This window comes from Pholcus phalangioides, unplaced genomic scaffold (assembly GCF_987345545.1).
Source record: "Pholcus phalangioides strain wild (caught in Gottingen) unplaced genomic scaffold, Ppha-v1.0 ptg000010l_1, whole genome shotgun sequence".
NCBI lineage: Eukaryota > Metazoa > Arthropoda > Arachnida > Araneae > Pholcidae > Pholcus > Pholcus phalangioides.
In genome coordinates, this window is record NW_028301603.1 from 19,973,194 (window position 1) to 20,000,000 (window position 26,807).

General features: G+C 34.3%; 2 protein-coding genes across 4 annotated transcripts in view; one reads left to right on the forward strand and one right to left on the reverse strand.

The window, feature by feature from the left end:
* On the forward strand, positions 1 to 25,994 carry yata (N-terminal kinase-like protein yata). The gene is made up of 20 exons (XM_089237845.1): positions 1 to 263; positions 1,583 to 1,645; positions 2,676 to 2,756; positions 2,843 to 2,965; positions 6,280 to 6,494; positions 11,652 to 11,742; positions 12,204 to 12,359; positions 12,482 to 12,640; positions 12,777 to 12,884; positions 15,450 to 15,563; positions 15,672 to 15,764; positions 17,301 to 17,363; positions 17,544 to 17,732; positions 17,815 to 17,890; positions 18,519 to 18,674; positions 21,816 to 21,848; positions 21,951 to 22,036; positions 22,537 to 22,671; positions 23,595 to 23,769; positions 25,730 to 25,994. Exons 1-20 carry the CDS (start codon positions 150 to 152, stop codon positions 25,861 to 25,863), a joined length of 2,364 nt encoding a protein of 787 aa, XP_089093971.1. The 5' UTR covers positions 1 to 149; the 3' UTR covers positions 25,864 to 25,994.
* LOC149081073 (uncharacterized) overlaps positions 24,642 to 26,807 on the reverse strand; it is an 18,594-nt gene continuing 16,428 nt past the window's right edge. For all 3 annotated transcript variants that reach the window (XM_089237850.1, XM_089237848.1, XM_089237849.1), the window contains 2 exons: positions 26,728 to 26,762; positions 24,642 to 24,825 (listed from right to left, as the gene is read on the reverse strand). In XM_089237850.1, coding sequence (XP_089093976.1) covers positions 24,663 to 24,825; positions 26,728 to 26,762 — 198 coding nt within the window. In that variant the 3' untranslated portion in view covers positions 24,642 to 24,662. The remainder of the gene's footprint in view (positions 24,826 to 26,727; positions 26,763 to 26,807) is intronic.

Sequence of the window (26,807 nt, forward strand, 5' to 3'; positions counted from 1 at the left end):
TTTTTTTTTCATCACAGAGTTGACGAGCCATAAACAATGTCAACAGATGATGTGTGTTGTTGACTGATTGGGAAGGCCGTGTATGAGCCAAGAAGACAAACAGTACTCGCCTATGATAACTACCGTCTGCACAGCGAAGCACAGTCATCATGTGGTCGTTCTTCAGTCGCGACGTGCTCAAAGATTTCGGCTACGAAATCGGAACCGAAGTTGAATGGGAAAATGATCTCTTCATGTGGAAGTTGCGCTCCGGAAAGAAAAAGGTGATGCCGTAAATCACCATCTCCATTACCCAGTTTTGAGATCTATTGTGTATCTCGCGGATAATCTCCATCTATTTCATGACCATCACAATGTCACAGATGCGTGCAGAGCCTGTTTCTCGCACGGGCGAATGTGTCCCTTGCCCAGGGCTCCGAAATCGACTTTCTGTTGTATTATAAGACACAGACCTCCTTCTTTCTTCTTCAGAGTCGTATTTATAGTTTTTCCTACTATCTTGCCTCCCTCCTCCCATTCAAATCTAATTTTATTGACTCAGATTTGCAGTCCTGTGCCATAACCCTCTTGCCCGCTCCTGAAAATACACAGCTGTCTCCAGATCATTTACATGCTCACTTACATGCTTTTGGTCACTTATATTCTTCCACACTTTTCTGTCACTATTTTGGTCACTCTCTGACTTGGTCCCAGGCTCTCCAGGTTAACTCCCATACTCCTAGACTCCCTGGGTCACTATTTTGGTAACTCACTGACATTGTACCTCGCTCTTTAGGTGACTCTCTCTTAGTTGCTTGCACACTTCCTTTGTCACTATTTTGGTCATTCAACTGACCTGATCACTTGATCTCTAGACCACTCCCACGCTCAGAAACTGTCTTGGTCACTTTTTGGACTAGCCACTTGCTCTCTAGGTCACCGACTAGCCACTTGTTTTCTAAGTCACGGTTTTGGTCATTCGCGTGATAAAACACTGTTTTGGTCACTCATTGACCTGGTCCCTTGATCTTCAATTCACTTTCACGCTCAAACACTCTACGTCACTCTTTTGGTCTGTCACTGATCGTCCCTTGCCCTCTAGGTCACTGAGAGGTTCTGCAATCACTTCTTATTGGTCGTTCTTTCTATCCCTACGTGCTTGCAAACCCTGTAGTTCACTCGTTTGTTCATTCACTGTCGTAGTGTTCCGCTCTCTAGCCAGAGACAGACTTGTGTTTTTACTTCTTGTGGGCTATGAAAGTTTTTTACAGCATTTCTCCCATTCTAATAATTTTATTTATCACACATTACTCCAATTTGCCGTTACTCCGAACTAGCCACTTTGGGCTACAGCTCCGCAACCCCCCCCCCCCCCTCCCCCATAAATATGCATCTGCTCTTCCTCATGTCACTGCCTCAAAGAACACTTGTATGGGTGACGAAAAAATCATATTTGCCCATGACCCTCCGAACTTATGAGAAACGGGCCCTGGATACATGCACAATTTAAGAATGTTAGTGTTGTCAGTTTTCTCTAAATTTGATTGTTTTTGAATTCAGAATCAAGCCCATAATCTTGTGAACTTCTATTTCTGTTCTCTAGGTGACTGGTGAAGCCGTATCAGTATTTACTTTTGAAGTTGCATCAACAGAAACACATTCTCTGGTAAGTTTGGAATAAAAAATATATATATAAACATATGAACACACGTATATTCAGTTCTTTGAAACAATTGTATTTCAACTTAATATTTTGATAACAGTATTTGTATTGCATTGTAATCCGCTAATCCTTCATCATTGTCATTCATTGGTTTTCAAAAGGAACGATTTGGGCAGTTTTTCGATAATGGCCGATAAGTGTCCGATAATAGCCTGATCCCAATGGATGTATGGAAAATTCACAGACAACAATTAATTCACTGCCAAGCAATTCACCGATAGTGAAAATCACTTCTGAAATTCATTGACAACTGTTCATCTCCAGTGAGTGAGTGATCAAGTGAGGATGAGTTACCATATGAGTGATCATATGGGTGACCAAGTGAGGATGAGTTACCATATGAGTGATCATATGGGTGACCAAGTGAGGGGGTAATTGAGTGATGATGTGAGTGAACCAGTGAATGGGTGAGTACCTGAGTGATTGAGCACAAGCAAATAACTGAGTGAGTGATTAAGCACAAGCAAATGACTGAGTGAGTGATTGAGTGAACCAGCAACCATATAAGTGACAGAGGGAGTGAGCGAGTCAGTGACCAAGTGGTGAATAAATAACTTTATGAGTGACTGAGTGAATAGGTGAGTGGCAGTTTGAGTGACCAAGTGAATAGATGAATGATAGAGTGGGTGAATGAGCAATTTAGTTATTGACCATACGAGTGACTTGTTCATTTGCTCATTCACTAACTCCTCTTACTTGCTAATCCATTCACTCACTGTGACATTTTGTTAATGAATTGTTTGTCTGTGAATTTTTCTTTTGGTGAATTGTGCCGCAGTGAGCGTCATGAATTGCATGGTCAGTGAATTTTCCTCACACACTGTATCAATTAGTTCGGATTAGCTGGGTTCTTCTGTATAATAATAACATGCCTTCAAAACAGTAAACAAAGCTTGTCACTTTTTTTAGATTTTGTCAACTTTGAAATGTTTGCCGTAATTGTGCATAAAAAATATCTGGTCGTTTCTTATAGCTCGATGTTGCCAAAAGTTGCGTCAAGCGCCTAAAGACAATGAGACACCCTAGTATATTAACCTATGTAGACAGCCTAGAGGTCAGTAGACTTTGTAGTAGAGTAATACATCAGTATATGTGTTTGTGATGTGGCAATGCTGGAATAATGCTCATTTCTATTTTCAGACAGAAAAGATTATTTACCTTGTAACTGAAAAAGTAGAGCCTCTTTCCATGCGCCTGAAGCATATTGATTATTCCGAAAAGCAAAAGAATTTGGCGATATCCTGGGGCTTGTATCAAATAGCTGTATGTCTAGTATTTATATTTAACTCTTACTAATCAATAGTTGCTGTATAAGCTATAGAATACGTGCATGAAGTTTTCATTATAGAGATTTTTCAGAATAAATATTTATTCAAAGATAACATACATAGATTGGATCATGTTGACTTATCCAGCATTAATTCATCAGAGAGAAGAAAGAAAGAGTTGAAAAAAGTATGAAAATAAACTTAATTTAAAACAGACTATTTCACTGAGAGTCAATATGGATTTCAAACAGGAAAAAGTACTGAACTGGCAATCGCAAAAGTAAATCAATACGTAAATCACAGTTACAACAATAATATTTACTCTGCATTAGTTTTTATTGATTTGAAAAGAGCCTTTGACAATGTAGATTCAACCCTACTATTGAATAAATTAGAGAAAATTAGAATTTGTGGTGATTTTTTGCGATGGTTCGAGATGTATTGCTATGGACAAAAGCAGGCAGTTAGTATACTGAACGAAAATAGGAACTATCTTAAAATTAAAAAAAGGAATACCTCAAGGAACAGTACTCTACGTCCCCCCACTCTTTTTCTAATGTACATTAATGATTTATGCCATTTAAAATTGCATGGTAAGACAACGTCTACCGTGATTACTAAAGTTGAAGATGAACTTAATTAACATGTGGCTAACAAAAAACAAATTGCTCCCAAACATTGAAAAAACAAAATTCATGTGTCGAAAAACTAGATGTATGAAACCTGAGACCCCAATATCAATAAAATTACACACTTGTGAATATTCTCCCCAAAGCTGTTCTTGCAATTCTATAGAAAGAGAATATACATATTTAGGCATTATTATACCAGACGATTTGAAATGGAATAGTCACACAAACAATGTTTATAGTAAATTTCGGAAACAAATAGCAGTATTATATAGATTGAGAAACATTATAAGCCCAGAACTCCTTAAGACAGTCTTCCACGCATGGATCCAATCAAAAGTAACTTACAAAATAATGGTATGGGGAGGTGCATACCTCGACAATATCAAAAATGTAAATAACATATACAATCGCATTAAATGCAATATTTTAACATTTAATAATTCAAACCTACTTAATTCAGATGTTTTAACACTTGAACTGAGGCTAACTATGTGTATAAATTAATCATTTTCATGGTAAAGAATCATCATTTTTTTTCTTATAAATAACAATGATAGAAGTTCAAATAGGTACAGTTTCTTTTATTCATCACCAAAAACATATAAATACCTTATACAAAAAAGTATGAATTACTTGGGACCAGTCATTTGTAACAAATTTGAAAAAAAATTGTCCTTTCAACATCTCAAGGAAGAAATTTTTACATTTGCAAATTCTATCTCAAATTTCGAAACACTTATTGAAAATAAGTGCTGAAGGCAAGCTTTGAATGAAACTAAAAAATAATAACAAATAAAAAATGGAAAAAAAATCAGATTTATTTAGCGTTACACATAATGTAATTACTGTTGCTTTCTGATTATAGAAAAAAAATGATTAAGCTCTGGGACAGACCGATTGGGTCCGTAAGAGCTGCAGAGTGTATGTTTTCTTCTATTGTCGTATTTTGTATATTATTTGTATTTGTGTGTGTTATTTTGCAGTTAAAAAAAAGAGATTCATTCATATGGTTCATTTTATTGCATCATCATTTTACATATTTGATGTTGCGTATGCTAGCTGTTCAAGGTGTCTTCATTCATTTACGCCATCCATGCAAAAAGTACCCAGATACCATATTTCTGTTGTTTGATGCACCCTCTGTTGAGAATTGAAAACTATAAATACTGTGAAGGCTGAATGAATACTATGCTTAATAATAGCATTCTGTGGGACATCAGAAACAGTACTACTGCTAAATTGCTCATGCACCTCATAAACAATCCTCTGAAGAACTATTGGGAAATGGTGCACATTAGAATTAACCTTATATATGTGGTTTTTTTTTTATAGGCGCATTCCGAGAATTGTTTGTGCAGATGGTGTGTTATGTATGTTATGATGTTTCCTAGTACAGCAAAACCTCTCAAATCCAGACACACATATTCTGGATGCTTTAGAATTTTTTTTTTTTAACTGAGGACTTCAATGTTTTACTTTACCCAAATTCTATTTCGGCATTTTTCTTATTACATCAGGCATTTTTCTTTTATGCATCACTTTTTTTTTCTTCCTCGATATATGTTGTTGGTGTCCACTGCAGTTTTTGATCTTCTGAGAAAGTGAAAACAATGATGGCATTTGCATATTTCAATGAATGTGATAAGTGCGAAAATTAGTTTTGATCAAAAGAACTTTTCTATCTTCATAAATTTTTCTGTTCTATGAGTTAAGTGTGTTTCAGAACTTATCTATAGCACTCTATTATTTTGTGTGATTACCTGAATGAATTTGTAAGTATGCCAAAAACTGTCTAAATCAGCTTTTTTTCTTTTCTTGGAAGTATCCATCTTTTGCTTTTGACTTCATACTATATATTTTGATAATATAAAAATTTTCATAAATTCAATGAATAAACCAATTCAACCAATGAATAAAATATTCATTGGTTTGACATTAGGCCCATATGTCAGGATAGTTTTTTTATAATCACCCTGTATATATATTTGTATATGAAGGTTTTTAACAACGGGGTCATTCAAGTATTATGTCATCACTGATAGTGGGGGGTTCCGATTTGCTGACTTTTGATGACAAGGGGGGGTTTGGATAATGCTTGCATCATCAACCACCCTTTATGGAAATATGAGTTAGGATTCAGAGGGGAGAGCTGATAACAAAATTTTGCTGACAGGGGGGGGGGGTCAACCTGCTAAGCAGGTTAACTCCCATTCTTTCACAATCTAACTCATGCAAATGTGTTTGTCTCGTCTTTCTTAAGCCCCAACACCTTGTACCTGCCAAGTGATGTGGCAGGTACAAGGTGTAGATACGAACACATAACGATTCAAGTATATGTGAGGAAAGTTGAACTTTTGGAAAAGCATGAAAGCAAAGCACCAGTATGAATGTTGTGTGAAGAATATGGAATCGAAAAATCTACTATTTACAATCTTCAAAAAACACATAAAAATTCATTTTTTCGGATCCAAGAAATACTCACGAAAGTTTTTTAAAGAATAAGTAAAGTAATTTTTTTTCTGTCCAAGATTGGAGAGATTATACTGTATATTCTCAGTGTTTTAAATAAGATTTGTATGAATTATTTGATTTACTTTTAGTTTTATGTGATCTGTTGTAATTTTGAAAGAGCTTTGTTTACTAAAATCTTGATAATGGTTATTTTTCTTTTCTAAAGTCTGGCCTTGGTTTCCTGAATAAAGACTGCAATCTTTCCCACAACAATATTTGCCTCACATCTATATTTGTCACAAAGGCTGGTGAATGGAGATTATTTGGATTAGAGCATATAGTGTCATCTAATGAAAGACCGCCTGCAAAAATCATTCCTGCTCTGAAACGTTACAACCCACCTGAACTTGAAAGCTCTTCACACGTCAAAGCAAATAACTGGTATAAATACCGTATATACTCGTGTATAAGCCGACCCCCCCCCCCACTTCAGGACCACCAAAACCGCAATAAATTGAAAACCCGTGTATAAGCCGACCCCAAAAAATCCTTGCATTTCAGAGAAAAAAAAAAATTCTTATATTTTCAAGCAAAAAGCTTACGCAAATTTACAATAAAAAATGATTCAAACTTTTTAAGCCGTTTCTTCTGAGTCTCCAAGCTCATCATAATCCATCAGATCATCATAGGGTGCGGCATCTTCGTTTTTATCTTCATCTGGGCTGTCATCGCCATTGTCACTTTCAAACAGGATATCATCTTCAGTTCCGTCCATCGCATTGCTGATGCAACACTTTTTGAAGGATCGGATAATAATTTCGGTGGAAACAGAATTCCACGCCTCATGTACCCATTGGCACACTAGGCCAATGTCAGGTTTCTTCAAGGCACCACTTTTTGTAGTTTCTTTATCATCGGAACTCATCCATTCAATCCACAAATGCCTCAAATAGTCTTTGAAAAGCTTGTTAATGCTCACATCTAAAGGCTGTAAAATCGACGTTAGCCCACCTGGTATTAAAGCCAATGATGTTTTCGATTTCTTTGCCTTGGCTTTGACATTATCGGTTCTGTGGGGTTTGAACATATCCCATACCAATAATGCTGGTTTCTCGAACACTGCTCCGGGTCTTTTGTTCCATATTTCCTGGATCCATTGTAGAATGCCTTTTTCATCCATCCAGCGCTTTTCCTGGGCTTTCACGATCATTCTTGGTGGGAACTTCATGTTCGGAGGAATTTTCTTCCTTTTGAAAATCACAACTGGAGGCAATTTCTTTCCATCGGCCATGCCCAGTAGCACGACCATAAATCGTGTTTTTTCGTACCCAGTTGTTCTAACAAAGATGGGGTTTTTTTTCCCCCGAGTTCATCAACAGTCCTATTGCTTGGAAAATCGAAAGTAACCGGGGTTTCGTCCATATTACCGATTTGTGACAGTTCAAATCCATGTCTTTTTCACAGTTCAATTATGAACTTCTGGAAAGATTCAATTCTGCTTTCCAATTCTTCTGGGAGTTTTTGTGCGATCTTTGTTTGCTGGCCTAAGCACAGGTCGAAACGGTTCATGAAACGAGTACACCAACCTGAGGATGCATAGAACTTTTCTGGATTTGTGTCTTTGAATTTAACACTCTCAGCTAGTTTCGATGCTTTCAGACGAATGGCTGTCCTTGTCACAATTGTACCTTTCAGTCTGAGGTGTAGCACCCATTCATTCAATTCCTTCTCGAGTTCAGGGAACACAGATACTTTTCCTCAAAGAGCCTTTTTTGTCTTCCGCATGGCTGAAATTTTCTTTCATTTTCCGCCATTCTCTCACTTGTTTCTCATTGACGTTATATGTCGAAGCTGCAGCACAGTTATTGTTTTCTTTGCCGAATTTGATAACTTTCAGTTTGAAAGACGCATCATACGCAAATCTTTTAGCTTTCTCCATTTTTGATCGTTGATACTTACTGATACAACACTAGATCAATGATTTTTCTGTGGGTTACACACTTGTACTGCCTGAGAAAAAAATTACCACGTGGATTTAACCCAAAAAGTACTAACACAACCGCCATCTATCTATAGCTACAAAAATCACTCTGATGATTTGCAATGCCATCTATCACTACTAATTATTAGCGCCATGCTTTAGGAACGAATTTTCCCACTAAAAAAACTCGGCTTATACACGAGTATATACTGTACTTTTTTTTTTATTGCAATGATTCTTTGGCTTTCTTATTTTCCATTTTTTTAATTTTGGTCACTTTAGTTGAGCTAAAAAATTATTTCTCCCGCTAGTTTCACATCTGCAAAAGGTAAATTTTGCTAATAAAGCTGAGGTGTATCATTACAAAAGTTTGATTCCTGCCCTTGTACAGCTGACCTAACATGTATAAAAACCATTTTATTCCAATATATTTCCTTGAATTTTTTTTTTTTTTCATCATTGAGTACTGATGGGTCGTGGTAAAGCCAAAAATGAATAAAAAATGTTATTATTTGTCAGATATTCCCTGTAATGGTTACAGGATTGAAATATATCTTTGTGAAAAGTGCAATTAACAGATGAATTTAGGAAAGAAAATTCATTCCTCTGTGGGGAAAAGAACCACCAACATCTCACTGTCCAGGCGAGTGCTTTACCATTAAGCTACAAAAAAAAGAGCAGACATTTTCTTTCTCTCTTAGAACAATACGTTTTTTTAAGCTGGGATTACACTTTAAAAGTTTTAAAAAAGTTCTTTTATAAAACTTGAAAAAGCCAATAAGCCTATTAGATGCATTTGATTGATTGTAACAGATCTGTTTATTGGTTGCATTTCTCAAGTATCATAAAAGAGCTTTTACAAACATTTCGTAGTGTAACCTTGGCCTTAGGCTGAATGGGACTGTACAGCAGACAGTCTTCTAACTCAGCAACAGCTCATGATGACATCAGCCCCCAGATTCTGACGTACAACGAAACGATGCACATCTCCACTAATTATACAAAATATCCCATAGAGAAATGTGAATTTTCTTTCTCAAATTCATCTTTGCTTGATATAAAGTCAATTTTATAATTAGCAGAGAGGTTCATCGTTTCGTTATATATGTTTGTCTTGTGTCTACACTTGTAGTAAATAGTATGAGTGGAGGAAAATTGTTAGGAAGAGCAGAATAGCTCAGTGGACGATTTTTTCTTCCTGAGCTCATTAGGTAATTTCAACTATTATTCTTGAGAGAGAATGTTTTGTACTTTATTTTCTATGAAATACAAGTATATACAAGTAATACACATCTATGAAAGACTTTGTTTTCTATGAAATAGAAAACAAAGTCTTTCTAATTATATTCAATAGTACAGTAGGCAGCGCTTATTGGAATCACGGGTAATGGTGTCATTTGAGTATTGTTATCGCTTTTCAGAAGTGCAGAATGGACTTATATTATAACATGGGGAGAGTTTTGTTCATAGTTATCAAGATTTCATTTTTTATGAGCAATATCTTTTTTGTCAAAAAAAAAATTCATATTTTGAAGCTAAGTTTGAACCAGAAATATTATTATCAACCAATAGAATTATCATTATTGACCTGCAAAACTAGGAGGTCAAAAATCGTACTTCTTTTCCTTATTATCATTCACTTCTGTACTCAGTTCACAATGTCCTAATCATGTAGTAGCCCCTATTTTCCATATACATGTGGAGCTGCTTTTAGATGGCCTTCCTAGAATGCAAGAAAATATCAGGAGAAACATAATTTTTTCAGTTCTTGGTCAGTTTCTTTCAGTTGACTGAATTCATCAGCTCAAAAGACTATTGTAAAGGGATCTATGGAACATACATTAAAAAGTATTGCAATCCACATTGAACTTCTCAAAATGGCTGAATTCAGAGTGGAATATAGTGGCACAAATGCACATTTTGCAGCCAGTTTTATGTAAAAAAATGTAGCTGTTTCATTTCTCACACAAAACAGGGCAAAAAATTTTCATATTTTCATCTGGGTTACTTTCAGTTCCAATTATCAATCAAACTCTGATATCAGAACCCTCAGGAATTTTTTTATAGAGATTATTCAGACATGTACTAAGCTAGTTAACCAAATATAAGTATTGAGAAAAAAAAGGAAGAGAAAGCCAGGGTTTTTGTGTGTCTTTCGCAAAATTATATTTATTGTTTTCAAAACTTCTTTTCACCATTTTATTTTTCTGGGTGCAACTCATACCTCCCAGCAACTTACATACCAGAAATTACAGTACATTTTTCTAGTGTGTTTTTTCTCCTTTTCATTCTACATTTACAAGGATGGATTTTTCTGTGCAGCATTTAACATTTAAAAAAAGACAAACCAACCCTGCTGCTTCCTTATAATGGAAAACTTCAGTCCAGAACTGCATTGAAGACTTTCAACTATTTGTTTGTGGGGGGTGTGGCAGGAAAAAGACACATGCAGCAGTGTATTACAAGCAAAGCTGTTCAAATAGAATATGCATGCACAGACCTCAGAAATCCAACTTGTAATCTGTTCTGTAAGTAGGAATTTCGTTAAGAAAAAACAAAAGATTTTTTTAAAAAAGCAACAAAAAAGTTCATGGAAGCGTAGATTAACTTTTCCCTTAAAACTTTTTCTTAAAAAGTTCATGATCAATATCTAAAGAATCTTCAACACGTTATTGATAAAACTTTTTGTCATAACCTAATACAAAGAAAACATATCAACCATAAGTAATTGTTTTAATCTATCTTTTTGTGCACCTTTCTCATTTCCTTGTTACTGGTAACACACACAAATATGGTTTGTAATGATCATTGAATTTTTCATTACCTTAAGTTACGATCTTTAAATGATGTGGCATAAAGTTTATGAAGTGTTTCTAAATCCCACATAAGAATGAAAAAAAATCACATATTCTGGATCAATCTTTCTGAATCATCCTGAATATCTGAAAATCACATATTCAGGATGATTCAGAAAGATTGATCCAGTTTCAAAATTATTTTCAAAAAAAATAAATTAGAAACACAGAACAATAAGTAATTAATGAGTATAAAGGAAAAATGTCTAAGTTTTAAATCATGAACAATTAATAATGCAAGTGTGTTGTTTATGAAGTTCTTTGGTGAGAAAGTAAAATTGTATCCAGTATTCTTTTGTTTGCATGACTTACAAGTGCTGAAAGTTAGTGATGACTGAAATTTTGTCTTCACGTACAGGAGGCTGTTGAAGCACCTTGTGACAATATGCATGTAACTAAAGTCATATTGAACATTTGTAAAAAAACTCAGACAATTTCCTTTAATATTCATGTATTGCTGATGATTTTGTCATTAATTGAATGTATATATATCACTTAGAAATCGGATTATGCTTTCTGAATCATCCTGCATAACATATATAAAATACATTTCTAGGTCTGCTGTGTGCAGAATTTTAGCTGTAAGTTTATAAGTGCATCATACAAAAAATATCAGAAGTCCCCTTAAGGAAATAATTTGTGATAAATTACAATAGCTATAAATGAGGAAATTCTTAATTTATATTTTATGGATGGATGTGTGTTCTGTCTGCTGCTAATGGCTCATTCAAGATAATGTACTATTCATCATTATTTCTTAAGGTCGTATGACAGCTGGGGTCTTGGCTGCCTAACATGGGAAATATTCAATGGACCCTTGCAAAACACATCTTCTTTGAAAGCACTGGGAAAAGTATGTTGATTTTTTTTCTACTATCAAATATTCTGAAGGATGTGTGTGTATATCAGGGGTTCTCAAACTGTGAGCTATCAACCTTTGTCAGAGGCATTGCGACAAAGGTTTCTCAAAGAGATAATTTGTTAAACTGCTCTGTAGAGCCATGGATAAGCATTGATTAGGTTAAGGAGTGCTGCTGTGGGTGGGAAAAGGTTGAGAACCCCCGGTAAACATTAATTCCTTAAAAGCAGTCGTAATAAATTTGAGGTGACTGAGACTACCTCACAATATTGAAAATTATGTGGATTATTGAGATTCTACTCTCATGTCTGGTGCAATTAGTTGATTTCAAACTCATAATGATACAATGGTTATCCAAAAAAAATTTATTTTAAATTGTGTAAATTAGTTATGATTACATTAAAAAAATTATTGTGAATTTGTTTCCACTTGCATCTCTCTTTTCTTTTGCATAGATCCCTCAGAATTTGGGGCCATGTTATAATGAGCTTGTGTCGACAAATCCATCATCGAGGCCAAGTACAACAAATTTTCTCAAGAAAGCATCAAAAGGAAAAGGTTTCTTCAGAAATAAGTTTGTTGACACCATGATATTCTTAAGAGAAATTCATGTGAGTGTTAATAGTTTAAATATGTACATTCATGTTCTTTTCCTTATGTTATAAAATTTCTTATAGTTTAAAATATATATATATCTCTGAGGGCGTAACTTCTTATCTTTGGAATTTTCTAGATTAAAGAGAATGACGAGAAGCTCAAGTTTTTTAATAACTTATCGTCTGTATTAGATGATTTCCCTCAAGACATATGCCTGTACAAAGTCCTCCCTGAACTTGTTAATGCATTTGAATTTGGCAATGCAGGCTCATCTGTGCTAACTCCATTATTCAAGGTAATGCTTGTACTTCAATAAATATGGATGAGAGTTTTTATTTTTTTAATAAGTTTGATCTGTTTATCAAACTATTTAATCTGTGTATTAAATATTATATTACTCTGTTTATATGTTGATTTTTTCTTATACTTAGCTTGGAAAATTGCTTAATGAAGAAGAATACCAACAAAAAATTGTACCATGTCTTATTAAAATGTTTTCATCAAAAGATCGTGGAACAAGGGCCAAGCTACTGCAGAAGGTAATGACTATCGTCTTTTATGTTTGAGTAAGCTTTTTTTCTAAATTAAAAAACCCTTAAGTGCAGTGATTATAGCAAGTATCTGAACATTGCTTATGCTTGTATTTACTCAGATATCACTGGACTTCATTTTTCATCATTTTTCATAATCACTTAATAGATACCAAAATTGTCCGATGAATGAAGTTTTGTAACATGCAAATTATCAATTCAGAATCAGAAGAATCATAATCTTTATTACTTTGGCCCAACACCTTTAGCAAAACAACCATGGTGGCAAAATTTCAAAACATAGTACATGTCCCTACGTTACCAAGTACATGGTACAATAACAAAAACACACTTTGCACAAATTCAACTCCCTCAAAACCTGATTAAATCTCTAAATCCAACATCTAATATAAAGTAAAAAAAATTATAATTGGTTTCGTAATATTTGAAAAAATCTGAAATTGTTATTGAATAGACATTTAAATCAGAATACACTCATGTCCATAAGTTAAGGATAATGCCAGCAAATAAAGGTTCAGAAACAAAAAAAAATGTTACTTATTCATAAAGAACAAAAACAATGGTGTATGTATGATACCATTCATAAAAACTACGATTTTTGCTCCCTGGAGCAATTGTAAAAAATATCTCCTTTACAAAAACTTACTATTACATGGTTGGTATGATGGTTAATACATTGTATGTCTCCCATGCGATGAAATACAGTCCGTACAACGCCTAGGCATGCTAAGTATCAAATTATCGATCTGATCTTGGGAAAGATCACTCCACTCAGCTAGCAATGCTCTCCGAAGTTCCGGTACACATGTAGGAGGTGGTTGACAGGCTGCAACTCGTTGGCCAAGCATGTCCCACACATGCTCTATCGGATTCAAGTCAGGTGAGAATGCTGGCCATTCCATACAGGTTATATCCTCAGATTCAAGGCATTCGTTTACGATGTTTGCTCGGTGAGGACGGGCGTTGTCATCCATAAACACGAATTCTGCACCCACGGCACCCCTAAACAAACGTACCTGTTGTTCCAGAATGATGTCCCGATAAATTTGGGCTTTCATGGTTCCGGTTTGAACATGCAGATCTGTTCTGGAACCCAGTATAATTCCACCCCAAACGAGCAATGCTGCACCACCGTAACGGTGTCGTTCAATGATGTTGTCTTGGTGGTAACGGGTACCTGGCGTTCTCCATATGAAAGTCTGACGTGAATCAGACTGCAAGTTAAACCTGGGCTCGTCGGGAAACATCACAAGCCCACTGTGACGATGTTCACATTGCATGTTCTCTACTCCAGGCTAATCGCTGCCGACAGTGAGTTGCATACATCTGACAGGCCTGCGAGCATATAGACCAATATCTCCCAAACGTCTGTACACGGTTTGCCTTGAAACTGTGGTACCCGTGGCTGCAGATAGCTGACGAGATAGGTCGGATGCTGTGCTCCGTCTGTTTCTTTTGGCAGTTACTGCCGAATACCGGTCTTCATTCGGCGTTGAAACTTGAGGGCGACCTGTACTGTAACGTCTACTGACATTTCCGTTATCTTGGAATCGTTACCAAAGCCTAGAGATGACACTTTGGGCAATTCCAAGTTCCTCGGATACTTCCATCTGAGTACGCATTCCAGGTGGCCGATAATTCTACCACGTAAAAAATCATCCACATACGTCCTCTGTGTCATAACTATTCGCTTATGGCACTGAGTGCCTTACAGAACTCTTGTGAACAATTTCACTTCTTTGCCACCATTCCTTATATACCCCCCCCTTACACTCTCGTCATTGTGACGTACTATCGGCATCATCTGGTGGCTTCCTGAAATTTGCATATCATTCTTGTAGATGTGTGTGATAATTCTACAGGTGAAATTTTTACTTTAGATTTCGATTTCTGTGTGATTCTGAATTATCCTTAATTTATGGACGTGAGTGTATTTTAATCTGTTGAAGTTATAAGGTTTATATATACAGTTAAGGAACACAAATGTTCCCAAGTTGCAATAGCATTTTCATTACAAAACAAACAGCATAATGGAAAAAATAGTCACTTTTTCCTACCATCGATCTAGATCCTAACCAAGCCTATCCGTAACTGTGCATATATTCTCTTAAATTTTTGGCATTTATAGGTATTTATTGTTTAGTATTTTATACTGAAAAAAATTAATTTGATTCAATATGTATGGCAAGTCATTTTGAATACTTTGATCAATCATTCAGTTAATAAGTTATTGTATCAGAGGCACATGTTACAGGCAAAATTATAAATTATTGGTCATATTGATTTCATTGTCACATAAATGGTCATATTGATTATTCTAAACACAAATGGTTTTAAGTGCAAAAAGTCAGAGATACAAAATGAGATCCTTACACATTGATACAAATGATTTACGGTTTCTCATATAGAGCTTTTGAACATTAATTAATTAACTCATTATTCAGAAAATTTTTTACCTAATAGTGTATTTCACAGAAAGATTTTTTCCAACCAACCCCATGTTTCATAATGATTTGTAACCCATTGTGATGTTTTGATGTTTTCCACCCACAGATGGAAGAGTTTATCGATCACTTCTCTCATTCTGTTGTGAATACACAGATATTTCCAAGTGTCACTCAAGGATTTTTAGATACTAGTCCTGTAATAAGGGAATACACTATCAAGGTGCAGACAATTGTTGTTTTTTTTAGTTAATCATTTCGATAACATGGAACATAATCATAATTTATCATTCATATTGCAGTTGTTGCAAATTAATCTTTTTAATTGCAGTGTATGTTCTACCTTGCCCCAAAATTGAACTACCAGAATCTGAATGAAGAAATGCTGAAGCATTTTGCAAGGCTGCAGACCAAAGATGATCAGGTACGTAATTTTTTTTTTTCTGTTTCTCTATGCGTCATACATTCTGTGCATGGCCCCCATAAGGGTGGGACTGACACTGTTTCAGTCCCAGAATAATTCTTATAATTTTTTGTTTTTACACACTGTAAATTCACTATAGAGAGTCTGTTGATCTCCCAGCCCTTAGCCTAAGAACCCTGCTGCAGAATGTGGCCATGATTCTTCTCTCAGGGTGGTTGATATTGTGTTGATCATTTCCTTAGGGTTAGATTGTACAATTGGATACTGATTTAACAAATCAGATGAAACTGACATTTTTATTCATTAAATTGGGGTAAATTATTATACCCTTCCAGACCCAAGTATTCATTTTTTTGGAATTTTCAAGATGTTTTTTGCATTTTTGATACCACTAACCACACATGCACCTCGTCCACATTCCTCTTTGGAACCTCTAACGAATTGATACATGTTGGAATGTGTGTATACGTGTTGTGAACCTAATGTGAAGTTTATGGGTGTGTAATGCTTGATATGTGTAGTGCTGTTATCTGCCGTTAATTTTTCTAGCTATGAGTGAAGTGTAATAATTAAATAATTGTACTGTTGAAGGCTTGTTGCTCTCTGTGGAGAGACTTCTTAACAGAGAGATCGGCTCACATTCTCGCCTCAGAGTTTGGAACCACAGAAGAACAAGCATTTTTAGTACTAAAAAAATACATTAAAAACATAAATGATCACAAAAAGAAAAAAGATTTGCTAAGAAATAATCCACTTTCTTAAAAAATTTTCAGCCAAGATGACGCAGGGTATATTGATTTTCGCATACGATTTTTTCCAGAATTTTATTGCTAAATTTTGTGTAATAAATCATACTTTCCCCTGGAAGCCATCTTAAAAACCACCTGAAAGTTCAACTTCAAGTGCTGCCCTCTGATGAAATACTTTCTAAAAAGTTTGTTAAATTGAGGAACCCATTAAATGAAAATTTGTTATATCAAGGCCCAACTCTAATTTCAAATATCTTGCAGCATCTCTGTTCAATCTCTGAACACCCTGAAGTGTGCCATGTCAGTTGGGGGGGATCTTCCAAATCATTATTTTAAACTATAATTTTGCCTCTGAAGCCCTTCACAGAACCCCTGGCTCAATCTGTTAGGGCATCACTGTTCTAGATTGTTGCGAGAGTGAGATGTAAAACTCATTACCCAGAGCAGAGGTCTTCAACCTTTTTCTAGTCACGAGCACTGCCTATACCAATTATCAAAAGAGCATCCTTATGGCAAGTTTGGCACACAAATGCATGATATCAGGGTGATTTCAATCATTGAATGCAATTGTACAAGATTTTCAATTGGAGCGTTAATCAAGTGCTCACAAGCATAAAATCGGACACTAGCATCGAGCGCTCTGGGTACTTCATGGAGCACTGTAATGCTTGCGAGCAAAGGTGAAGATGTCTGACTTTTTTAGAGTATATGAAATATGTTAATGTCTTTTATTTGAACAATTAAATTTTATTAATTACATGATTTAAATTCACTTGTTTTTTAATAGGGTGGAATCAGAACCAATACAATAGTTTGTCTTGGAAAAATTGCTTCTTATCTACATCCACAGGTAAATATTTTTTAGTGTCAAAAGATTCAAGTAAAACTATATATATATCTATCTTATGTTTCACTCAATTCTATTTCACCAATTTCATAAAATTCTTCATAAAATAAATTTTGCATTTTTTTTCTTAAATACATGCCAAAAATATTCAACTGTTTTTTCCAATATCTTAATGAATTTCAGGTCCGAAAGAAAGTACTTATCTGTGCCTTCTTCCGAGCTCTTAAAGATCCATTCCCACCTGCACGTACTGCAGCGATTCGAGCACTGTCTGCCACTGAGCGGTATTACAGTCTAAACGACTGTGCTATGCGTGTCGTTCCTGCTTTGTGTCATTTCACTGTTGATCCAGAGAAGAGTGTTAGAGATGAGGTATATGAATTTTTATATAGTTCAACAGTCAGTGAATATATGTATGCATGCTATTTTCATTAAAATATTTTTCTTTATACAGGCATTCAGGGCAATCGGTGGTTTCCTTCAGAAGCTGCAGAAAGTATCAGAGGACCCTTCCCTAGCTGAAGAGATGGGTAAAGAAAGTTCATATCAAATTACCTTAATTGATGAATTCACCTTGATTTTATTCCACTTGTTTTCTTTTAAAATTCAAATACATTTTTATATTATAGACAAACCTCAATTCAAAAAATTGAATAAGACTTGAGATATTTCATTCTTTTTGTCAAGAAAATCATTGAATCAGGGTCAAGCTTATCACAAATGTATACATAGGATAATCAAACATATTTATTAAATCTAATTTTTTTTTACCCTATTATCACCTATCAATTTTTTCACAGCATAATATAGTATTCATATAACCACCTGATTATTTCGTCTTGGGAACATTGTGCTTAGATTACACTAGTGTTTGTGATATGCTTCAAAATTCAATTTTTTCTCCAAATTTCGTTAAGTGAAAATACTTCAAATTTCAGATATTTTTAAATAGAGTCATTTCTCTTTAAAAAATACTCATTTTACAGAACTACACCTAAAATTTTGGAGAGAAGTGAAATTACTCCTCAACATATTATTTTTTCGGATAACACTGGATTACACCATTGTTTGTGTTGTCCGATAATATGAATCTTTTTTCCTTTTTTCTGTATAAATGTATAATTTCTTATCTCAAATTTTTGTTTGTGATATTCCCAGAAAAAGACCTTCAGTCAGTTACACCTTCTGCAGTTGCTGCCAGCTGGACATCATGGGCTGTGACATCCTTAGTGGATAAATTGCATATGCCTTCCTTATCTAGGAGTTCTTCATCACCTGTAGCTAACGTTGCACCAACAGATTCTGATAACAAAGGTGATAAAACATTGATCTTTTTGTTTTTTTAAATTGCTTGGAACTAAGTTGACAAATTACCATTAACACATATATTATCATTCACCCCCTCCCCCTTAAAGAAGTGAGCACACCTGAAGATGAAAAAACAATATATGCTCATATTACTTTACATATATAGAGTGTTCACTTTTATCTTTATCCAACTGCACTGATTTCTTAACAGTTAGTCTGGAGAAACTTTCCCTCTAAAAAAATGTTTTAAATGTTGTCTGATATTATACGAGAAACAGATTGAAAACTTATTTTGTCTTCACTTTTGGCAGCTAAAATCGCCTTTAACAACCACATTTCATCTTCATAGGGCAGCAATTTGTTCTGAGTCAATCTTTTGAGACACATTTGGAAATCACACAAGGCTTGAGCTATGAAGACGATTTATTGAATATGTTTACATTTGAGAAATGCAGCTGTCGTGGGGGAATATGATAACTATATATGATATGAATATGATATGTTTAAAATTTGCTTCTTCAAGGGGACACCAGTATAGTTATTCGTTTAGAAAGAGACAACTCCATGTGGTGTCACAAGAAGTTTTTCTCTTGAAGGATTGTTACTGGAATAGCTTACCTCTGGGGGGTCATGAATTCTAACACAATTTACACATTAAAAAAAAGAAGTATGATAAACATGGTGGGATAAATTGAGAAGCTATCCATACTTAGAATAAGACAACCATAATCTTTTTTATGGGCAATGTATTATATAGTATTAATTATTAGTTTTTTCTTTCATGATATATGCTTTTATATTGGGTTGCTGTATTTTGGTTATATTTGACATCCACATTTTTTACGGACATCTTTCTTCAGCCACCTCGTTAGGCATTTTGCTTATTGTGACCTCTGTGTTTGTATTTATATTAGGGTGCTAGACACTCAATTTGTTTCCCTTATCAATTTTTTTTTTTTTCGCCCAAATGGGTCATTATATTTTTTAATGATGCATTTTTAACATGTCATTATGAACATAATGACCTCAAATTCAGCTACTGAAAGAATGTAAGAGTTCACATTAAGCAGCTATGTATGGTACAAATGTCTGGATGAAAGTGTGTGAGTCTATAAAGTTTAGTAAAAACGCATAGACATTCCATCGCTAAAACACCCTAGCTGGTTGATTGATTAAAATTGCTTGATACCGCCCAATGAAATAAAATTAGAAAATTAACTACCCCCCTTCCAACCTCAATTTGTAGCTTGTCTCTGTAAATGCTTCAAATATTTTCCATTTAAATACAAAAAATAATGATACAGTAGAACCTCATTATAACAGACTAATAGAGGCTGAAAGTTGTACGCTTTAATGGAAGCTGGTTTATAATTCTTATAAGGATATAGATCAATGAAAGTACAGTAGTTAGCTGTAAAAAGTATTTAATATACCTCAAATAAAAAACAGCTTTTAAAATAGGTTGAATTCAAAAATATGTTGTACCTAGGTTGTATATACCGCATTAATCTTAACTTTTCTGGGCAGCAAGCAGTACGAGTCATGCAATTCTCAACTTTCAGGCACAAATTGAGCCAATCTTCCCATTAAAAAGTCTCACCACAGAGCAACAGGCCTACAACAATAGAATTAACCCATCATTACACTTCATGCATAGTTAGAAAAATTGATGCCGAATGGTAGCACTACGCATACCAAACATTATACAGGAACAAACTTCACGCGCGTTAGGTTCAATACACATGCATTCCAACATTTATTCGTTGGAAATCAGGGTTTAAGCTGAATAAAAAATTCCTTTCGCAAAAAAGCGAAAATGGGAGGAAAAGCTTTAGCAAAATGCTACAGTGCTAATGTAATGATATCAGCTTTGAGAACAAGTGAAGGCAAACTTGGTTACACCAGCATTTAATAATGAACTGCATTTCACTTGTGTGATGGTTTAAAAAAAATTAAGATGCAGAAAAATAAATCTGACAGTCAAAAAATCAAAAATGAAAGGGTGGAAAAAAAAGTTTGCAGGTAACGAGGTGTGGATTCGAACCCAAAACCAACAGTGTTACAACCCATTACGCTACCAACTGTGCCATCAATGAGCAGCATGTAGAGTCATTGTAAAGTACAGGTGTCCCTCACTTCACACTAAAAAAAAAATCACATTATAATTAAATAAAGTTTATTTTATGAATTCCAACCTGCAAAATCCGGCTTGTAATTTAACTTTAATCCTGGAGAAGGGTTTGCAAATTGAAGATATATATAACGAAGTTAAATCCTTTGATGACAAAATGCATTGGATTTGGTGATGTAGCCGAGACAAATAATGAAAGAAATTCTCAGATAAAACTCACCAGATCTTACTGGTAAACAAGGATTAGTAATGCATTGACAATACCATGAGAAACTTGATAAAAAAAAAAGTGGTTCCAGTTAAAGTATAATTTTTATATTTGTGAGAAATATGCAGAATTCTCTGGCTTTGCTACTAAAGTTTTTATAAGGAGATGAAAAATGCTGTTAATCAGCTAAATCTCGATTGCTTTATTGAAAAGAGTTATCAGCCTATCTCATATCAGGTTCTTTGGGAAAGAAAATATTCACACACACTAGAATCAATCAGAAGTAGTGAAGACAGGAAAAGTATTAATTTAATTCATTAAAAAAACTTCCTTTGCTTTTGAGTTCAATTTTTTTAATCCTGTTGAAGAAAATCAACCCCCTACCCCTATCTTTCCCATGTTAAATTCAACTCACTTTATGCAATTTTGTATAATGCGACTATTTTGCAAAACCAATTAATCGTGTAAAGTGAAGAATGCCTGTATGTAAAATTTAAATACTCGCTAGTTGACGCCAGTTAAGAGTAGCAACCTATTTTTGATAATCATGCACATTCCAACTTGTTCAACACTGTAGCGAGCCGCTACTATAACACACTGTTTAATCTCTTGTTTGGAAATTTAAAACTTGTCAGATAAAAATAAGCACCCTTTATTATCATATTTTGTTAACTGTGTGTTATAAGTGATGTCCACAATAACAGGGTTTGATATAATGGTTCTACCATAATTAAAAGTATGCAATGAGTGAACTTACATGATGAAACCAAATACTGGTGTTTACAACCACCGAATTTGTCTTTCACAGAAACAAAACTGCTTGAAACTAAAGAAACCATAGGTAAGGTTTTCGAACATTTTGATTTTCTTCTACCCCTTATGAAAAAACATAAAAATATTTCCATGAAACATAATTTTCTTTTTCTTTTTTTTTACTTTTTAGAAAGTCCACCTCCAGTCATACAGTCACCAGATCGCGATGATGCTGAAAATACAGATGGTTGGGGTGAAGATTGGAATGATTTCGAGGTTATTGTTTGTTTTTTTCGTTTCCTCTGGGAAATTATTTCATTTGCATTTTACATTAATAATAGCACTGGAGGTATATTTATTCGACTGCAAAAGGTAATGCTAATGGTGATTCGAATGTAAAAAATTAAAAATATCATACTGCTCATCACCAATAGGATGTATAAAATTTGTTTGTAGCAAAACCATATTTAGTTCAACTTTCATGTGATTAGCTTATTCATTGAATAATTGGAAAGGACAATGTTGTTAATCAAGTTCATAACCATAAAAACTCAAACTATATTCTTAGAGAAATGCTGAACACTATTACCACCAGCAGCAAAATCTCGATTCTGAAACTATTATCAATATTTTTTTACTTAAATGAGCATTGTCACCAGGGCCAATTTTTTAAGTAATCGATATGCATTAGGAAACCATGATGGTTCTTCATTTTTTTGTGTTTTCACCTTTTTGATTAATTATTTATTTTTATAGTCTTTTGTGTGAAATTCCAGGATGAACCTACGAGCAAAGAAAATTTACCTTCTGAAATAAATCTGAATGCATCTGAATCCTGTGAGCCAGAAATCGGTGGTGAGTGGGATATAGATGAATGGGAGAGCTTTGAACCTATTGACAATTTCAGAAGTGTAAGTATGTGCACTGTCTTTCCATAATGTACAATAATTTTTTAAACGTCTACGAGCTTTTCCTCAACCTCTGCTTTGACAAATCTGTTGAAAGCAAGTGCGAATCTAAAGGAGGGTGATCATCCCTCTCAAGAGTCATAGTATGGAGAAAATTTGCCTGTCCCATTAAAATATAGGCCAATTCACCTAACGTACATCAATAAGTTTCCCCTTGACACATTATCTTGGATCTGCACCTAGCTGAGGGGCATAAAAATTAGCTGTGAATTTGCTTTTGTGTGCATCTAATAGTTGTGCTGTAGTAAAATGGCCAGTGAGAGCTAGATTTGTATGCAGATTTGAAAAAATGGAGTAGGCTGTGTAGACACAGCTGCAAGTTTTGACGTGAATACATTCTTTGTTCCTTAAATTGTGTGGTAGGTACTGACTTAATGAAATGGGTATCATCGGATTTGTCTTCAGAATATCCATCAGATGGCACACACCATTGGCATATATTTGCGTAAATATCTGCAGACTTCCCAAGATATTGTGAAAAACAATTTTTTACGAATGTGGACTGCGAGCCTGGTGCCCAGACCAAAGAATTTGTTGAAGCCGAAGTTAACGAGATCTACCCGCAGATATCAAAAACTGATATGTTCTGAAAATTTCCTGAGATATTAGCATTTAAAAAATTTTATCGCACAATTTTTTGAGAGAATGCATTCAGTATTGTCGGATTATTTAAAAGGCGTATTTTCACGTCAAAAACAATTACCAAACTCTAATATACAATCTTTTTCAAGATCAATAACATATGTTTTGGTTGATTTTCTTTTGTGCAAAAATCTGAGTGCAAAGAAACCACAATTTTCCAATTTCTTCAAATTTCATTTCTGCAAAGATATTCAAGACTTTTGGGACTATTTTTTTCTCTTCAGGAGAACAAGCTAAAAGATTACTTTCCTGAGGACCAGTCTCCAGATCCATTCAGTGAAATTCCAAGATCCAAGGACCTCCTTTCAAATCAGAATGAACTTACAAAAGACGATTGGAACAAAGAAGACAGCCAGTGGAGCAGTTGGGACGAAGAAACTGTCACAAATAAAGCTTCAGGTATGTTTCACAACACTCAAAAATTTTACAAATAGTGAAAAAAAAAATAAAGTTTATAAAAAAAAAAGAGCCTCTAACAGTTAGTTCATGAAATCAAAAGTTCAAAATTTTGATAACGGTAATTTTTGTAAATGGGAAGGATGTTCAAATAAATGACATGTTCAGGAACAAGTGATCACAAGAGTTTAAACAACTGGCTTATGTGAAGATTAATTCAGTAAAGAAAATTCCACTGCCTGTATAGGGAATTGGACCACCATCTGGATGAGTGCCCCAGCCCACTACGCTACAGAACTGTACTCATCTGGATTGTGAGGGATCTGTGATTTGAAGAATTCAGGAAAGAGAAAATCCAACTGCGTCTTTGCATAAGCCAGTTTTCTAAGACCTTGCATGAATAACAGAGTGCCATCACGCACATCTTCATGCACCAGTGGACTGGTTCTTAAAATTGAACTGCAACTAAATATATATATATATAGCCAGTTTTAATGTCTGTGCATATTTAGCCTGTCTACAGCTGTCTGGTTTTTATAGCAGTCTATGATCTTAACCAATTTGTATTGTAACTGGAGTAATCTGCAAATCATGAGTGCCTTATACTGAACATAGAATAATCTATTTGTATGTAAAAATCCAGATTTTTTTTACTGGGATATTGAACAGGCAGCTGATTTTGAGAGAGGATATAAATTGTCCTTAACCAAAAGTAACAGTAGTGAAGTTACATTTTATAGCAAAATTATATCGCTTGGCGATTTAAGTTTTACAACCACATTGTTTGGTAATCAAAGTGCAACTGAAACAGAAATAATTAAGTAAATTATAACTTATTTCAGTCAAGAAATAGGTAAATTGTACATGTTTAAAAATTGAAGAAAGAAACTGTATATTTAATGACGAGAGAGAACGTATAATCGATACATCTCAGCTGAAGAATAATATAATTGTTTTTCTGAACATGAACAAATCAGAAATTCATAAGCTGTCAATTTAATCTCTGAAGCAGCGGCACATGTTCCAGAAGGATGAGCTTTTCTTCTTCTTTGTTCCATCCTGAATAGAAGACATAAACACCTTTTAATTATAGTCCACTGGTTTTGCAATGCATGTGTATTAAATTAATCTAGAGCACAGATACTAGAGAACAGCTTCTAGAACTAGAACTTTGCTAGTCAGCAAAGTGTGGCTTACGAGCTCATATGCGGCTCTTTGGATGCATACAAGTGGCACAGAAATAAAACTGTTTCACATACAATTTTTCGTAATTGCCAGACTTGACAAGCAAAAAAAATACTTATGCAGCTCTAAATTTTTACATCTTGGTACATAGATAAAAGTACTGAAAAAATGCAGTACAATTTCACAGCGAAATAAGCATTCTCAATGATTTTTAATGCATTTAAATTAACAACCAAATTATATAGTGATGCCAGCTTGGAGTAGTTCTTGAAAGTGACTAGTTAAGAGCCAGATACAAAAAGATTTCTTAAGAAATACAAATTTGACACTGATTAACCCCTCTGCATGGATCTCATTATGTGGTACATCACAGGTGGTGAAATTTTTTGCTGTCAGAGTACTTTTTAAAATAATCACAGTAAAATTTAATTGCATAGAGTAGACATTTTACTGTTTTTCTTTTACAATTTCAGAATTAAAATTAAAAAATATAAAAATTATTTTTAGCAGAGCTACACAGATTTTTCAAAAAATTTAAATATTGCAAATAGGACCTTGAAATTTAAATTTTTTTAATTGGCTTGAAAGGTGAGAACAAGTGTGTCATATTTTTATATCCCTTATTCATAAAAATGTATTTATAGCTGTCTAATATTTTTTTTATTGTTTATAAGGGACAGGTTTGCTATTCCATTTCGGGAAAATTTTACAGACCCGTCCTAGAATATTCATACCCTATGTATATTATAAGAATCACTGTTTCTCATTTTCATTGCAGCAACTATCAAAACCTCTGATCGCCAGCAGAGAAATGCTGAAGAGAGATTGCTGCGAGAGGAAAAACGGAAACAACGACAAAGAGAGAGGCAATTGGCTGGACCAAAAAAGCTTGGAGTGCAAAAGTTATCCTAAAACATTTTATAACAATTTTTTATAAAAAAATTTTTTTCTTTGATTGTAAGATAAAGTTTTTACATTGCTGAGCTCTGTAGTTTAAAAAAATGCTGTATGTAAATTTGGGAAATAAAAATATTTTATGATTACTTTAGGTACTTCAAATTTTAAATAAATTTACTATAGAGGATGTGAACTCCAACGAAAATGATTCAAAATAAAAATTCAAACACCATACAGCTGTTTTGAGACTAATGTAGCCCCACCCCTCTTCTTTAGTGAAAAAATGATCCGATATAGAACAGACAATTCGCTTAAGTGATAGCACATGGTCTGATGGTGATTATTTTGTTGCAGAACACATCTTCTATACACTGTGCTCAAAAGGGGTATTTTCCTTCATAGACTGCAATCAACCAAGTGTAATCTTAACGCACCATCAGAATTTTCAAGTATCTAAGTAAAAAGGCTAGGTACTTCAATAATTTTCATCCAATAATGGAAGAAACATAAATAGGTTTCTAAAGAGTGTGGACTGAATGTGTTCAAGATAAGCTAGGACCATTCTATCCCAACTAAAACACACTCTAATAACAGCTCACAGGCAGAAGTTTTAATTAAAAAATGACAAATCACAGCTAATTTATACAGGGGTATTGATCAAAAACATAATAGTCATTCAAACTGAACAGCCCAACTTTTTTTATGTATCAATATTTTTTTAAAATAAATAGCAGAGATCTAGTGTAAAGAACTGTTATTGGAAGGTGTTATCAGTCAAAAACAAATATTGCATTCAACTCCTCAGAGTGTTTATTTCTGAGATGGCCAATCTCATTTATATTTATGTTTTGTTCTGTTGAAAATGCTTTGGCAACTTACATTCTTTTGAAAACTCTTTGTACGTGTCCAATGACCTATGGTAGAAAGGAAACAAATGAATCAATTCTAAGTATAAAAGA